This window comes from Rhincodon typus, chromosome 17 (assembly GCF_021869965.1).
Source record: "Rhincodon typus isolate 14 chromosome 17, sRhiTyp1.1, whole genome shotgun sequence".
Classification (NCBI taxonomy): Eukaryota; Metazoa; Chordata; class Chondrichthyes; order Orectolobiformes; family Rhincodontidae; genus Rhincodon; species Rhincodon typus.
Window position 1 is genome coordinate 34,792,113 of NC_063348.1, and position 18,153 is coordinate 34,810,265.

The 18,153-nt window shown below is 41.7% G+C and overlaps 1 protein-coding gene across 1 annotated transcript in view; it reads right to left on the reverse strand.

The window, feature by feature from the left end:
• The window catches only part of LOC109920160 (inositol 1,4,5-triphosphate receptor associated 2-like), a 95,945-nt gene that overhangs the window by 33,257 nt on the left and 44,535 nt on the right, over positions 1–18,153 (reverse strand). The window contains exons 13-16 of the mRNA XM_048607345.1: positions 10,990–11,046; positions 8,813–8,872; positions 5,927–5,982; positions 3,435–3,534 (exon numbers count right to left, since the gene is read on the reverse strand). Of these exons, the coding sequence (XP_048463302.1) occupies positions 3,435–3,534; positions 5,927–5,982; positions 8,813–8,872; positions 10,990–11,046 (273 nt within the window). The remainder of the gene's footprint in view (positions 1–3,434; positions 3,535–5,926; positions 5,983–8,812; positions 8,873–10,989; positions 11,047–18,153) is intronic.

The following is an 18,153-nucleotide window of genomic DNA, read 5'->3' on the forward strand; positions in this document are numbered from 1 at the left end:
GGAATCTGTGAATGACTCCACCACCTCACCTCAATCTATGATTGGCTGCTACATTTACCAATCACAGTCTTTTGTGTTCTTGACTGTGAACAATCAGATTACAGAGCAGAGTCTGGATGTCACAGCTGAAGCAGGAGAGTAGGCAGTTGGAGGTAAACTTCCAACGTTCACACAAGAACACAAGAATCAGAGCAGGAGTAGGTCATTTGCTTCCATGGGCATCCTCCACCATTTAAGAACATAATTGATAAGATTTGACACAACTCCACTTTTTATGTCTGACCACCTCCACCACCACTCCACCCTCCAGCCCACAATCCTTGACTTCCCCGTATATCAAACTTCTATTTTAGCCTTGTAGCCTTAAACATATTCAATGACCCAGCCTCCACTGACTCTGGGGAGGAACTCCGTATGGGAACATAACCTCTTCTATCTCGATCATAAATGGGAGATCCCTTACTTTTAAAGTGGTATTCCCCTAGTTTTAGCCTCTCCCACTGGGATAGCATCTTCTCAGCATTCATTTTATCAGGCCAACTCAGGATCTAATGTTTCATCAGAACACCTTTCAATTTTCTGAACTCCAACGTGTATAGGTCCCACTTGTTCAACCTTTCCTCATGTGACAAACTGTGAAAATGATATCAGTCAAGTGAACTTTCTTTGAAGTGTTTTAAATTCAGTTATGTCCTTTCTTAAGTAAGGAAATGAAAACAGTGCGCAGTACTCCAGATGCAGTATCACTATGATGCTATACAGCTGTAGCAGCACTTCCCTACTTTTACACTTGATTCCCCTTGCAATAAATGCCAACATTGCATTTACCTTCCTAATCCCTTGCTGCACCTGCTTACCAACATTTTATGTTGCATTTACCAGGGCACCGAGATCCTAAGAGTTCTACAGTCTCCCCTCCATTCGAATAATTGTACTGCTTTGCTATTCTTCGTACCAAAGTGAACAGGTTAACATTTTCCACATTATATTCCATCTGCCAAACATTTGCTCACTCACCTAAGCTTATTGAATCCCTTTGTCCTCTTAATTTTCTCCATTTTGTGTTATCAGCAAATTTATCTATCATACTTTCAGTCCCTTCATCCAAGTAATCAGTATAGTTGAGGCTCCAACAATGATTCCTAACATTACTCTACTAGTCACAGCCTGCCAACCTAAAAATGAACCAAATATTTCTACTCTTTGCTTCCTGTTACCTAACTAATTTTTAACAATGTTAGTATGTTACCACCATAGCATAAACTTTTTTTTTGTCATAATCTTGATTGTGTCATGTTATTGAATGTTTTTGGAAATCCAAATATACCAGTTCTACAGGTCCTCCTTTATTACCTTCTCAAAGAACTCTAAAAATATAGTCAAACGCAACTGACCAAACTATGTTGATTTTGCTATGAGATAGTAAAAATTGCCGATGCTGGAGCCAGTAATAACAGTGTGGAGCAGGAGGAACACAGCATGCCAGACAGCATCAGAGGAGCAAGAAAATTGATGTTTTGGGTCAGGACCTGTCTTCAGAAATGGGGAGGGGGAGGGGGGATCAGAAATAAATAGAGAGAGCAGGGGTGGGGCTGGGGAAGGTAGGTGGGATGGTGATAGGTGAGTGCAGGTAGGGAATGTTGGGGATTGGTCAGTGAGGTGGGAGGGGCGGATAGGTGGGAGAGAAGATGGACAGGTTGTGTCAGGTCAAGGAGGCGGGGATGAGAGGGAGGGTTGGATATAGGATGAAGTCGCGGGTCGGGAGATTTTAAAACTGGTGAAATCCATGTTTAGGCCATTGGGCTGTTGGGTCCCGAGGTGGAATATGAGGTGCTGCTCCTCCAATTTGCGGGTAGTGTCATTGTAACACTGGAGGAGACCCAGGACGGACATGTCATCCAGGGAGTGGGAGGGGGAGTTAAAATGTTTCGCGACCGGAAGGTGTTGTTGTTTGTCGCGTACAGAGTGCAGATGCTCCACAAAACGGTCTCCGAGTCTCCGCTTGATTCCACCGATTTAGAGAGGGCCACATCAGGAGCAGCGAATGGAGTAGGCCAACTGTGCAGGTGAACCCCTCTCTAATGTGGAAGGTTTGTTTTGTGCCTTCAATGGAGGTGAGGGGGGAGGTGTAGGGCAGGTGTAGCACATCCTGCAGTTACAGGGAAAGGTGCCGGGGGTGATGAGGTTAGTGGGGAGTGTGGAGCGGACGAGGGAAAGCGTGGTCCTTACGAAAGGCAGATAGGCGTGGGGAGGGAAATATCTCTTTGGTTGTGGGGTTGGATTGTAGGTGGCGGAAGTGGCGGAGAATGATACGTTGGATGCAGAGGTTGGTGAGGTGATATGTGAGGCCAAGGAGGTTTCTGTAATTATTTCTGTTGGGGGGAGAAGATGTGAGGGCAGAGGTATAGGAAACGCAAGAGATTTTTATAAAGGGGCAGTAGGAGGAGGTGTCAGAGAGTTGGCGCCTGGCTTCGGCTATGTAACGGTCATTACCACTACTGCTTTGATAAAGGGGCAGTAGGAGGAGGTGTCAGAGAGAGACATTCTATTAGGTCCTTAATAATGGATTCTAGTATCTTCAAGATGAATGACATTAGATTAACTGGCTTATAGTTTCCTGCTTTCCTGAAAAGAAGCATTACATTAGTGGTTTTCCAACACACTGGGACTGTTCCAGAATCTAGAGAATTTAGATGATTGTAACAAATGCATCTACCAATTAACTTAAAACCCTTTTAGTTGTATTAATGTACCCACTATCTTTTTGTAATTGGTTTAGGTTCTCCTTCCATTTTACCTCTTGATATTCAAATATTCTGGAGATGTTATTTGTGTCCTCTACAGTAAAGATATACACAAAATGTCTGTTCTACTCTGTCATTTCCTTATTTCACAATTATTAATTTCCCAGTCTCATTGTCTGTGGGTATCATAAAAGCAGGATCACTTTAAACATTAGTTGGAACAGAAACTGTTTTAAAATTTGAATTTTTTTGTCAAAAATCAACTTTTTTAGGTGTGAGTTAGACCAGCACTGTGCCCAGAGTTAGGCTAAATCTGGGCACTGAGAGAGACCAGCAGCAGAATAGATTAGACTGACACTGGGCACTGAGTCAGATTGACTTTGGTTGCTGAGTGGCACCACCACTGGGTGCTAAATTAAAGCAGCAACAGCAATGAGTTAGACCAATACTGGTGCAGACGCAGACTGGCATCAGACTAGTCATACTGATACCAGGTAATGCATTTTATTCTCTCGGCCACTACAGTATGTCTGGGACATTACTTTAGACTTCAATGTAATCATTAAAATTTCAACAAAATTTGAGCAATGAAATCACATCTGGATTTTGCTCTCCAACTATAAACATACATGAAGCATAAAACACAGTTAGAAGGAGATGTCAAAGCAGCAGAAGCAGTGGTAGGTTTACCTTTTGGCTGTCTTGTATTTCCAACTGAAGTGACATTTCAGACTGGACAGGACAGACCATTGGAAGTTCAAGTGAGGATTTTGTGAGACCAATTTTACAACTGCCACCGAAAGCAAAGAAGAAAAAAATCATTGTGTTGGTAAGTGAAAACTTATGTGTAGATGGCAAATGGCAGTAAAGTAGATTTGTCTTCATTCATTCACTGGATGGCATTGATGGCATTTATTACCTATCTGTAGTACCTTTACTAAAGTGATGGTAGGAACTTCATAAAGGAGGGGCTTGCTGATTCACTTAGAGAACAAGTAAAGTTCAATCCAATTGTTATGGAACTGAGTCACATATAGGCCTAGATTGGGTTAGGATTGAATGTGCATTGAAGGCACTAAGTATTTCTCAGCTATAACAGTTTGGAAATAATTTTAGAGATGAAATGTCAGAAGAGGATTTATGTCTGGAGGTGAGGGGAGTAAAATTTTAGCTCCCATGGTTTAAGTTTTGGGTTTAGTGATAAAGCCTGATGCAGTGTATTGGCACAGTAAAAAAAAGTCAATTTCATTGTGGACCAGTTTTCTGAAGAAAGAAAGACATGCATTTCTGTGATGGCTTTTACCTCAGAATGTGCTTCACATCCAATGAAGCAATTTTGATTTGTACAATTAGGAAACAATGGTTTAGAAAATATGGCAGTCAATTTGTGCACAGAAAGATCTCATAACCAGTAACATGATATTGAATCGATAATTTGTTTTAGTGACTTTCATTGAGGGGAAAAATATCAGTCCTATGAACGTGGGAATAACTCCCACTCTCTTCTTTAAAATAGTCCTGTGGAATCTTTTACATCTAACTGGGAGGACAAATATCCCTGGGCTTATTGTCTCATAAAGAAAATAACATTTCTGAAAGTGCAGCACTCCTAAATACTGCCCCTCTGGCAGTTCAGTGCTTCCTTAGAACTACCCCTCTGGCAGTGCAGTGCTCTCCTCCTACAGTGCAGCACTACCTCAGTTCTGCACTGGGAGGGTCAGTGTGGGCAATGAGCTCAAGTTTCTAATGTAGGATGCAACCACAGGATCTTCAACTCTGAGGCAAAAATGCTGCCTATTCAGTCATGCCTCATCGCACTTTTACAGTCTGTTTTTTTTTAAATGCTTCATCAGATGTAATATTACTGGCTAGGTCAGTAGTTATTGCCCATTCCTAATTACTCTGGAGAAGGTGATGGTGAGCTGCCGTCTTGAACCATTGGAGTCCAGGTGGTGTGGGTACAGTGCCGTGAAAGCTGATGATCCATGCCTCTGCCCCAGCAACAGAGAAGGAAAGGCATTACAGAATAGCAAGTTACTGTATCATTTGTAGCTACTATACCCTGCTGACTCTGCATGCTGGTGGTGAAGTGAATGAGTAGGATGCTTTGATATGAATGTTTCAAATTTTTGAACATTGTTGCAGTCTATTAGCAACAATGTGTGGACGTGCCAGTGTTGGGCCGGGGTGGACAAGGTCAGGAATCACACGACACCAGGTTATAGTCCAACAGGTTTATTTGGAAACACGAGCTTTCAAAGCCTCACTCCTTCTTCAGGTGTTCGTGAGAGAGGTAATATCAGACACAGAATTTATAAGTAAAAGGAAAAGGCTCCGAAAGCTTGTATTTTCAAATAAACCTGTTGGACTATAACCTGGTGTTGTGTGATTTCTGACCTTATTAGCAACAAGTTACAGAATGGTATTCTTTTGGATTCTTCAGCAACTCGAAAAAGTGCAGGGAAGTTCACTCCAGTATCTAGAACATTATTTATGTATCAATCAATACCGCAAGAACAAATGATCTGATAGAAAGAGATTTACCAGAATGTTGCCGGGAATGGAAGGTTTGAGTTATAAAGAAAGTCTGGATAGACTGGGACTTTTTTCACTGGAGCATAGGAGGTTGAGAGATGACCTGATAGAAGTTTATAAAAATAATGAGAGGTATAGATAAAGTTGATGGTAGTTGCCTTTTCCCTATGATGGGGAATTTCAAGACTAGGGGACACACTTCTAAGGTGAGAGGAGAGAGATTTAAAAAGACATAACAGGAAATCTTTTACACAGAGGGTGGTTCGTGTGTGGAATGAACTTCCTGATGAAGTGGTAGATGTGATTACAATTACAATGTTTAAAAGACATTTGGATGGATATATGAATAGAAAAGGTTGGTGGCGTGGGGGTGGTGGTGGTATGGGCCAGGAGCAGGCAGGTGGGACTAGTTTAGTTTGGGATTATGTTTGGCATGGATTCGTTGGACCTTAGGGTCTGTTTCCGTGCTGTATGACTCTATGCTGTTTGTAGGAGCTTTCTGTGTACAAATTGCTTTCTACATTTCAGAGATACTTCATTAACAGTAACACCCTTCATAACCTGAAGCTGTAAAAGGTGCTATATAAACAGACAACCACGGGAACTCTGCAGCTATGACAGTGCTCATCTGCTGCAATCATGCTCACCCAAAGAAGTCTTGGCAAACCTTCTCTTGTGATGCTTTTAATTCAGCACGCAATCCCTGAGAAAGAAAATAGATTTCTAGTACAGCACGTTTTACCTGGTGAGTTTTAGTAGGCTGGCAACATCCAACAGCACAGCAGCATTGGGAAAATACTGAATCTTGAACTAGTCAGAAAGTTTTGAACAAATCCCAATCGCGATGGGTGATTTCACTCCAGTCACAGTCAAACAAAACTCTATTACCATTACCACCTATTCTGGGTGTGAAGAGAAACAAGCCTGTAAAATATCTCGAATTTAAAGTTCTCAACTTTTTGTTCAGAAACCTCCCTGACATAACACTAACCCTGACCCCTAATGTTACTTCTGTTATCATTTCCAGTGATATAACGCTCCAAGATTTCCATATTCCTCCAATTCTGGCCTCCTGCACATCAAATACTAAATGCTAGAATTCCCTCCTAAACCTCTTTGCCTCTCAACCGCACACAAACCTATGTCAACCCTACTGCAACTGCTAACTCGAACCAAAGACCCCTTACCCCTATGGACAGAACCAACGTGATATACAAGATCCCATGCAAAGACTGTGACAAACATTACATTGGACAGAAAGGAAGGAAAGCGGCCACAAGAATACATGAACACCAACTAGCAACAAAAAGACACGACCAATACTCACTTGTCTCCATTCACACGGATAAGGTGAACCACCAGTTCAATTGGGACAACATCAGGATACTACGACAGGCTAAACAGAGACAAGCACGGGAATTTCTAGAGGTTTTGTACTCCACCAAGAAGGCCATCAATAAACACATAGAATTAGACCCTATATATACACCACTGCAAAGAAAAACTGGAAATGAGGTAACAATTTCAACGGACCCCAGAGTTTAAACACCAGGCGGGAAAACACAACAGCGCTTCATTGGAGGCTGCACTGATGATGTTACCCAGCAGGGTAACGTCTGCGAACTAACGAACTAACTCGGCGAGCGAACCAATCACAGCATCCACAACCTGAGCTACAAATCTACTCAAGATCCTTAGACTCTCTTTCCTCCTTTAGACGTTCCTTAAAACCTACCTCTTTGATTAACATTTTAGTCACCTGCCTCCAATAAAACAATTACAGAGGCAGGAACTTTAAAGTTATTGATAAATGGGCTGGAAAGCCCAGAGTGGGACTCTGGTGCAGGCATGGCGGGGGCTGGAAAGCCCAGAGTGGGACTCTGGTGGAGGCATGGCTGGGACTGGAAAGCCCAAAGTGGGACTCTGGCAGAGGCATGGCGAGGGCTGGAAAGCCCGGAGTGTGACTGTGGCAGTGGAAAGGAATGTTGTACTTTCTTAAGTTTTTTTTCTTATCTTATTCTAAGTTAATGTGAATGGTGCCATGTATGTACAGCGAAGCTACACAATTTTCACTGTATTTTTACATTGAATACACGTAACAATGAATGATTCAATTTAGATGATTCAGTTTAATTCAAATGAATTGTTCAAACCAAACAGTCCTCATCACTTTCAAGTAAATGGCAAAAGAACCAAAGGGGATTGATAAGAAATGTTTTTTAAGCAATGAGCTGTAATGATCCAGAATGCACTGTACAAAAGGCGAGCGGAAGCACATTGAATAATAACTTGCAAAGTGAATTTTTGTTATTAAAATCAACTCAGATGTGAGCATTGCTGGCAAAACCAATGTTTACTGCCCATCTGTAATGGTTCGAAAGTCAGTAATGACCTGTTTCTTAAATGCTGCAGTCTATTTGGTGTAGACACAGTCCTGTTAGAATAAAGTTCCAGGAATTTAGCCCAACATGAAGGAGGAATGGTGAGATAGTTGAACTTAGGGTGATGATTGAGACTGGAGGTCTGGAAGATGCTGTCAAGGAGGTTTGGCAAGTTATTGCAGTGCATTTCGAAGATGGTGCACAGAGCTGCTACTATATGTCATGTAGACAGAATGAACATTTAAGGATAGGCTCAAGTGGCTGCTTTGTCCTGGATGATGTTGAGCAACTTGAGTGTTGTTGGAGCTCAACTCAGCCAGACAAGCAGTATTCCGTCACTCTGACTTGCGTTTTATTTATGGTGAACAGGCTTTGGGGAGTTGAGAGGTAAGTAACTCACTGTAGAATTCCCAGCCTCTAATCTGCATTTGCAGCTACATTATTTCTATGGCTGTTATAGTTAAACATTTAGTCAGTAATTGAAAATAGTGGACCTAGAATTTTACCGTGAGAAACTCCTGCAGCAAAGAACCAGTTGAGCTGAAAGGTCTGTTTCTGCGCTTTCTCATCCAGTCACTCATAATTGCTTAAATCATGTGTTTTTATGCACAGACTCAATGTCTCATACCATCAAACACTGAAGCTTTTCATCAAATGATCCACTCAGTCTAATCACTCTCTTCTATTCATGCTGTGTACACTTTAATAACCCACACAGTCAAATCTTATTCCTTTTTCCCTATTTATCCCTCTTTCTGTGTGACTATCATTCCTTCTTCTTACTCTTTTTATTTCTGTTCATATCTTCACATCAAACGTTGTCAGTATACAAACAAAGAAAAAATGTTGCAAAATAGGAAATTCAAACATTACAATTTCACTTTTTGTTATTTTCAAATATTCAGTTCGAAGAGATTTGTCTGACAAATGTCTTTGTGCTCTTAAGGAATTAGCCAAATACTTTCTCTCTTCCTTTGTTTACAAACTCTTAGACTGATGGTGTAAATCACGTTGAAATGCTAAAATGCATCACTTGTGCGTTAGTTTTTCTCCACGAAAAAGGCTTGCTGCTGTCGAAATGTTCACCCTGCTTCACCACCCCCCCCACACACTAGAAACTAAGCCCCAGAAAGAAAAAAAAACAAAACCTACCTCTATGATTTTACAGCTTTCTTCGTTAGACATCTTCAACTCTTCAATCAAAACTGTTTCCTGGAATGTTGGTAAGAGAATAAACAAATCTGTAAGGGGTTGAATAATGAATGTATTTTGTCTGTGTCAAGAAAAATAGCTACAAAACAAATAATCAACATATTATGGCAATTACAGTGCAGTAGATGACCATTTGGCCCATCGTTGCTAACACTTCAACAGTGAGATCAAATCTCATTTCCCTGCTCTCTCCCAATGTCCTATTACATTCTTACTTTACAAATCCTATATGACTACTCTTAAATAATATACAGTCTCTACCTCAACAGACACTATGGTAGAGCATTCTGTGGTTGAGTTTCCCCTACTTATAACCCGGGTTGAATTATTCAATTCTACGTGAAAGATCAAAGAATTTTAAGCTTAAGTGGAATGTAATACCTTCTCACTGGTTTCAGATTCAGTTCACTTGAATAAGGTTATGCCTATAAAACTGTCCACCATCCACATTTGCATCCAACCCCTACCCCTTTCCCAGTTGAAAATTATAAATTTATTCATTGCTTTGTATTCATTGCTTTGGTTCCAGAAATTCAAATTTTACTCCTTTTCCCACAGAAATATTGTAAAAGCTTTTTGGTAATTAAAAAATATTCAATTTACTGTGAAACTCACCAATGTACACTAATGAAACTATTGAATGGTTCAGTATAATTATTTGAAAGTCATTATCAGTGATCCACCCATTTTGAGCCATATTCATAGAACTGCACCAGACTAATAAACATTTTAAAAAGATTAAATGAATACTTTCAAATGAACTGATGCAGCTCAGTCGCACTGATAAATTTTATATTTGTGATTATACAAATCAATTTTAGTGGAAACATTAACTATATGCTAATATGGACATTTTGGGGACAGTTTCCTCATTACAACCACAATAGAAACTCTTTTCCACTCTGTGTGTAAACATTTCTTCTAACTCACCTCTTCATTCTCCTAAAGATAATCCTCAATCCATTCATCAACAAGTCCAAAGAATCTCATAATTTATTCTCTTCCTAATGTCCTTTAGAAAAAGAAATCTGCCATCATCTGGTCTGGCCTAGATGTGATTCCAGATTCTCACAGCAATGTGGTTGACTCTTAACTGCCCTCTAAATGGCCAAGTAAGCCACTTAGTTCAAAAGCAATTAGGGCAATAAATGCCAGCTCAGCAAACGACACCCACATTCCAAGAACAAATAAAAAAAAACTTCAGTTTTGAAAGCCTGCATTTAATCATGTTTAATCTTCTTTGCAGCGGCATTTAAAACAAAACTATTCATGTCTTTCTTCATTCACCACAAATTCTCATTTATGGCATAGATCAACAGAATCTTTGTGCCACCAACAACCCCCCCCCCCCCACCCCACCGCACCCCCAACCCACTCCCCGACCTCAGGCTCTAATGTGCAGGGTTCAGGTTGCTCCATTGCTCCATCATTGAATACAGTATATTAAAAGGTAGAATAGGCAGATTTTTAGTATGTTGGAGAATCAAGTAATATAAGGAGCTTGTCAGAAAGTTGAGCTGAGGCAGAGGATCAAAGTTACGATTGTATTGAATAGTAGATCCTGGCTAAAGAATCTTATAGGCTACTCTTATTTTCATTTCTTATGTTTTTCCTGAAGTTGGATGCCCAGAACAATACTATAACTATGGTTCAAACACTGTCTTGTAAAAAGCCATTAAATTCACTGACAGTTAATGCAAAATCCAGAATCCCATTTACCCTTGTGATGCCATTTTATAATTACCGTCCTGCATCTGAAGATCTGCACTTTTGGATCTCTCATATCCTCTTCACTTAATCAATGGTACATACTGTCCTCCACTGTTCCTTACTTCAGAATGTTAGATTTCTCACTGAGCTCTTTCTTCCCGGTGTGATTCTGTGCCTTTCCCCTGCTTGCCCACAATTTGACTTCTTTATTAATTGCCCATTCTCTCATATTTTGCCAAAACTCCTTATTTAAATTCACCCACATGCATTTCTAGTTCACATATTGCCAGCTATAGGCGAATTCATTCTCTTGGAATTATCAATTGCGAATAATTGAGATTTTATTCCACTTCTGCTTCATTTGTCTAAGATAAATTGTATAAAAAATTAAGCCACTGTGTCCATACCTCAAAAATTAAAGCATCTTTAGATATCAGCAGCTTTTGAGCCTCATGAATCTGCTTCTGAAAAATTGAAATACACATCCACAAAAGTTACGTTTGTTGCACAAAATATTTAAGCTACACATAGTGGTGTCATTATCTCTGGACAGAATGGAGATAATTATGTAATTTTACTATCAGGCACTTCTCCAGACTGTACTGCTGTAAATGACTAGCATTGAATTTGTGTAGCAAATGTGGTATTTAGCTATCCTCCACTCACTGCTTTTATTGGGAGACTTTGCTATAGTTTGGAACATAAATTCTGTTTGCTATAACATCCATTTATACAGGTTGTGTAGACTGCTTACTACAAGTTCCACTTGCCTCCAACATATTAGTTGATATAATAGTATCAGTTCTCACTGCAAAATTTTAAGTTCCCTTAGCAAAATGGGAACCAGATTTAGGTGCAAAGAAATATCTTCACAAGAGTGGAGGGTGATTCACTTTCTTTGTGTAAAGTTAAGATCATATGAGAAAAAAAATGTCTAGCTGGGGTATGACTCAATCTTCCTTGTTTGGCTATTTTTCACTTTCAGCCATTTTGATAGCCTGGATATTATACATCAAGAGACCAATAAAAGGCCAGTTAAGGGACTCATATGAAATTTCTACCCCAGCTAGTTTAAGAGAATAACTTATTATATATTTTAAAACCCCCAATTAAGCCTTCATTAAAAAGTCACTTGATAAACTGAAGGCAAAGTGTTGGTTAGGTACGACCATGAACATTAAGTTCTTTATTTATATTTCATATCCAACTTCCAGTTTTGACTTATTTCAGAGCTTGAAGGACACACAAAGCAGATGCCTTCTTCAACATAAATATATTTAAAACTTAAAGCCAATAATTTTCTTGACTCCAGAGGCTTCCATTGATCCTCCTGAGCTGAGAGAGCTTTGTAAATATAATGTGTAAGTGATATTGTCCTGATCCTACTTTTAGTTTATGACACTTCATTCAAACAAGGCGGAGATAAAAGGGAAAATTATAAACATTGAAATCTGAATTAAAATCTGACACATTAGAAATTTACAACAAAGGTCAACAGTTGAAACAGATGGATTTTAGCCAGCCACAGCTCTTTGTCAGAATGCAATAGATGTGAATTCCATCTCCAGAAACTTGAGCACACCATCCAATCTGACTCCCAATGCAGAATATAGTGGGCATTGCATTTTTTTCAAGCGACCGTACTGTGGAAATGCTGCACTAACGAAGGGCAACACTGTGAAAGTGTTACCCCATTGGAAGCGCAATACTCAGGGAATGTTGTATTATCGGTTGGGTATAGGGATGGCACCATGGAATTTGCCACCCTAAATGAACCTTCAGCCTGGAACCCCATCAAATAAGTTCTGAAAATGAATTATTCATGGATAATTGTTAAGCATGACCTTCCCTCACCCTCGGCTTCTCTCGACCTCAGTCTCCCACTGTTCGGCAGCACTATGTTCCCTTGGAACTAATCACTGGATTTGTGCACTCTGCTCCCACACCTTTCAGGAGATCTTTAACACTCACATCACCACAGGATGAACCAAATGGGCATTTTTGATTCATCATCAATATCCTTTCCAAACACCTGCAGAATAGACTAGACATTCTGACATTTTGTCCTCATTATCTACTTTTATACAAAGACACAATAAATTTCTGCTGTCAACTTTCCTGTTTACAGTAAGATGCCTCATATTTCACTTGCTTCTCTAGCAGATCGTACCAGGGTTTGAGAATTGTACCCTCTATGAATCTGCTTGATCCACTGAGCAATAGCATAAATTTAAAAACTGTTAGATTAAGAGTGAATTCAGGACCGCTTTTCTAGGAAGCGGAGAAATTAACATTAAAGTCCACACACTCTCACATTAAACAGGGGAGTCTGCACTCAGGCTGAGATTATGTTCAGATTTGGATTTGGATCAAGATTGGGTTTGGTTTTGGTTTAACTGTGACTGCAGTGAGTTGATAACATGGGTGAACAGCTCCTGTGATCATTTGGTTTGTGAGAAGCTGCTATAGTGCCAACAGCAGCTAATAAATACTGCACAGGGGGAGATACAGCACCTTCCAGGCAAAAGAAAAATCTGTTCATCTGGCTGCATGGCCAGGGTTAAGTAAACTTTAACTGGAAGCCAGAAATAAATCCTTTCGAAATGGATATTTTGTCACACAGAATCTCCGAATAAGAATTTCAGTCAGTCTGCACTATATTTCTTTGGTTCATCACTTCATCTCTACTGGAATTGTCGCCATGAAAATTAAAATATTTACTGGGTTTAGAAAAGAGTGAGAAGATGGAGGTAATGAAGTGTAGGCCAAGGGACAAAAACAGAAATTGCTGGGAAAAGCTCAGCAGGTCTTCCAGCACTTTTTTTCCTTTATTCATTAATGGGATGAGGGCATTGCTGATCAGGCAGCATTTATTGCCCAGAGGAAAATTCAGAGTCAACCACATTGCTGTGGGTCTGGAGTCATGTGTAGGCCAGACCAGGTAAGAATGGCCGTTTCCCTCCCTAAAGGACATTAGTGAACCAGATGGGTTTTTCCAACAATCAACAATGGATTCATGGTCATCATTAGATTCTTAGTTCCAGATATTGGGCTGCACAGTGGCTCACTGGTTAGCACTGCTGCCTCACAGCAACAGGGACCTGGGTTCAATTCCACCCTCAGGCGACTGTCTGTGTGGAGTTTGCACATTCTCCTCGCGTGTGTGTGGGTTTCCTCTGGGTGCTCCAGTTTCCTCCCACAGTCCAAAGATATGCAGGCTAGGTAGATTGGCCATGCTAAATTGCCCAAAGTGTTCAGGGATGTGTAGATTAGAGGGATGGTTCTGAGTGGGATGCTTTGTGTGTTGGTGTGGACTTGTTGGGCCAAAGGGCCTGTTTCCACACTGTAGGGATTCTATGATTTCTATATTGTATTGAATTCAATTTCCACCATCTGCCGTGGCAGGATTCAAACCTGGGTCCCCAGATGTTATCTGGGTCTCTGGATTAACAGTCCAATGATAATACCACTAGGCCATTGCCTCCACAATCTGTGAAGAGAAATCAGAATTAATGTTTCGGGTCCAGTGACCCTTCCTCAGAACTCAGGCCAAGGGAGTAGTTTGGGTATTTTGCCTTTTTGAAAACTCTGTTTTCGCTACTGTTTCACATTCCATTTTTGAGGAATATCAAAATCTAACAGCTCTCTGGGCCATCTTGTCCCCTCTCTAATTTTTTCCACATAAACCCAGTAAATCCAACCCTCTCTGTCTGGTCATTTAACATGCACAATTTAAATTTTTAAGAACCAAGCTCATTGTCTGAGATTCCAAAGATGGAAAAGGTGTCCTAAAGAAGACTCATATTCGACTTGAAATATTACACTGAAAGTCACCAGAATTTGGTCAAGTGTCATTTTTGGTAAGCATAGAAGGTTTCTCTCTGGGAGGCCTAGTGCTTTTTCTTGCATTACATTCCCAAACTTGCCTCATTACCTATGCACTATACCCCTATGACATCCGCTCATCATATTCTCCACTCACGATAATCACCACTGCCAGGACCTCGCTGGAGTTGGGCCAGATTTAAAAGGCAGCTGTGCGTCCAGTCAAGCAGATCTGCTCTGCGTGATTTGCTTTATTTGTACTGGACATGGTAGACAAGGGAAAACTGGTGTTCCGTTTTGCAAACAAGAACCTGGAGGTCCTGGTGGATGGGGTGATGCAGAGGGGTCTTTCCTTTAGCCCTAGGGCTGACAGAGGAGGCCATGCCATCTGAAGCTTAGTCCAGGGTTGCCACCTTGGTCCACAGAAACATACAGCAATGCTGCAAGAAGGTCAATAACCTTCTCCACTCCACCAGGGTAAGTGCCACCATCTTCTCTCTCCAACCTCATACTATCTTTCCTACTGCACAAACCTCCCACCAAGGTTCATGGCATGCCACTCTCAGTACTGCTGGCAACATTCCTCCTCACACATATCCCCTGCATGCCTACGGCACTGTCTACTCACTCACTTGGGACACCTCATTATCTTTCCCCCAACTGCACCAGCACTAAAAAATGTGCCAGCCATCAATCCCTCCCTTTGTCTGGTTACGGGGGAAAACGTTCCACAATAGGGTCGAGAGTGTTAAAAGCAATAGTGGGGCAGCTGACAGTAGGTTCCTTACTCCTTGAGGACGGAATCATAGAATCCCGACAATGTGGAAGCAGGCCATTCAGCCCATCAAGTCCATATCGACCATCTGAAGAGTATCTCAACCAGACACAACATCTATTTTATCCCTGTAACTCTGCACTCCCCATGGCTAATACACCTAGCCTGCACATTTATGGACTGTGGGAGGAAACTGGAGCACCTGGAAGGAACCCATGCAGACACGGGGAGAATGTGCAAACTCCACACAGACAATCACCCAAGGGTGGAATTGAACCCGTGTTCTTGGTGTTGTGAGACAGCATTGCTAACCACTGAGCCACTATGCTGCCCAGGTGCTGGCCAGCAAAGGCCAAGACCATTCACGTAGTGATGCTGAAACATCTATGTCTCGGCAACCAAGCAAGAAGCATTGTCCATGCTGTGCTACTCTCACATTACTACCACTATGAATGTAGTCTTAACATGTCCGAACCTGTACCCCTTGTTAGCAATGGATTCATTTTTTTTTTATTCTTGCAGGTACTAGTGGCATCTGCATGGTCCAAGAGACTAGCCCCACAAGACATCTTTTCCTCCACCTCTGAGGAAGAGCCACAGATCCCTCAGAGGATGATTTGGCAAGGCCACGTCCTTTATCCTCCCTCAACTCAGATACTGGCACCTCGGTGGGTAAACTAGCTAGATTAGAGTCAGGAGCATCTGCTGGTGAATATATCATTATCACGACTCCAGAACTTGTCAAGGAAAGCTGCTGGCGCTGGGAGGATTGTCACAGACCAGGCACCCACTCAGTCCGAGCAGGGAAAGAATACCACGATGTCAGTGGCTAAGAACTCTGTAAAATTGCAGACACAACAGCAACGACACTGGACAAACTGAAACATGTAACCAACACTGTTGGCACCATACTATCGCTGGTGGTATTTAGCTGCCTCAATGTAAGGTTAGTGGTCGCCATGGACAGCCAGGTCCAGCACACATAGATGCATCCACACATGCATTTGTATTCCATTGCTCTAGTCATTGGTACTCAGCATCAATGACCAGGCAACAAGAGGGCAAGGTCCTTGACTGCATTCCAGGTGCTCTTTCCTCACAAGGAGGCAGGGTAGTCCCATAAGGCATCCAGCTGAAGGAGGAACCACATACAGCCTGCCTAGAAGTCTCCTCCCAAGACACTCCAGAGGGGACTGGACCCTTTACCTACACCCTACCTGCCATCTTCAGCCCTATGGGATTTCAAGCTGGGCAGATCAAACTGTTTCTGGAAAGGACACACTTAGCATGTCTGCCCCCTCCACACACAAACACCCCCTGGATTGCCTGACCAAACCTCTAAGGCCAACAGCCTCCAGTGCAGGAAAGCCGCCCTCCAGCTCAACTGCACAGCTCAAGATCACACTAAGGCATACAGTGAGGGAAAGAAAGAAGACGACCTTTGAGGGTAACCCAGGTGGCACAGGTGGTGCCTCATTGTAAATACATTCTCACATTTGGAAATATATGCTTGCTTTTGATCATCAGCTATGTGTGAACGGCTGCCTTGTTGCAAATACAAGATTGACGATGCAGAGTTGAACCACTTTTAGTACTACACCAAGGTTTTGTGGGCCAAGATATGAAATGAGCAGCTCCTGCACCATGTGCAGGCTATGGCAACTTGCAAGATGCTTGCCACGTTGTCAACAAGGGTGAATCTTTCTGGGGCCCAACACATTGCTTGTGCATCGCAGACACTAGTGGGAATGGTTATTGAAGTTGTACGACATAGTCAAGAATGCCTGGGGCCAGGATTTGTAGTTCACACAGTAGGTTACTGCCTGAAGTTCAAATAACATGCAGGGATTGCAGTTGTCTTTCAGCTGTATTCTATGTGTGTAATGCTATTGCCTTTAAAGGACATCACATTGGTTGAAAGTGAAGTTCTCTCCCTTGTGGAATGAAATACTTACACCTCCCACTTACAGCCATTTTCAGCTCCATTGTGCACTTATTTTCATCATGATAGGAGGGTGGCTTCTGTGCCTTGACTGGAGACTACTCCCCTTAGACTTTGAGATATGGCCATTTAGTTGAAGCACATGCGGTGTGTTCGGTGTTTATGTGGATGGCACATGGTGCAAGCACGAGATTGATGTAACGTGGTGATGTACAGCAATGTGTCCACCCCTGGATTGGCCATTGTTTACTGTCTACACTAAACACAAAGCAAAATGGAATTCTGTGATCACATAAACTCTCGTTGAGGATGCAAACTGCAAAAATGGCAAGCAAGATAAGGCAGGGCAGGGCAGGGCAAGGCAAAGTTGCTGTAAGCATTGAAGAGGGTGCACAGTGAGTAAGCACTAAGAGAGCAAGCGAAGATCCCGAAGATGAATCCTGGTCCAATCCCTGAGTTGGGTGCCTGCTCCTGTGCATGAACTGTACTTGCAGCAGCGCTGCAATGAAAAGTGCCAGTGCACTCCAAATTCCAGCACTGAAGTGTGGAATCATGCTGTAAATGTACCAGAGATGTGCAGTGATGGTACAGTATGGCTGGTATATATTGAATGCGAAGGTCTATGGCTAGGGAGTATGCGTCATTGTAGCCCATGGAGTATACCTTGAAATGTTGGGACTGGTGTACACGATGAAGTGTAGAGGAGCAAATAGTAAGCCGGGGTCATTAAGCAACCGCTGTAGCTTCCATGTTATCTCACTTCTCTCCAGCAGGTTGGAGAACAGGAAACTGCTTATTAATAAAGCAAAATTAACTAACAATGAGATGTTGTAAATAGGTCTCTCGTCACTCACTAGAGAGAATCTCATCTCGATGTTCAGCACTTGGTAGGAAAAAGAGACTATTTGCTCTCAACATCAATAAGTTCCTTGCTGGCCATCTCACATGGTTTTCCTAAATTTCTTGTTAATGTCTATGCCATTCAGTGCTTTGGAAGATTCTGCCCATTAATTCTGTTTTTCTCTCCCC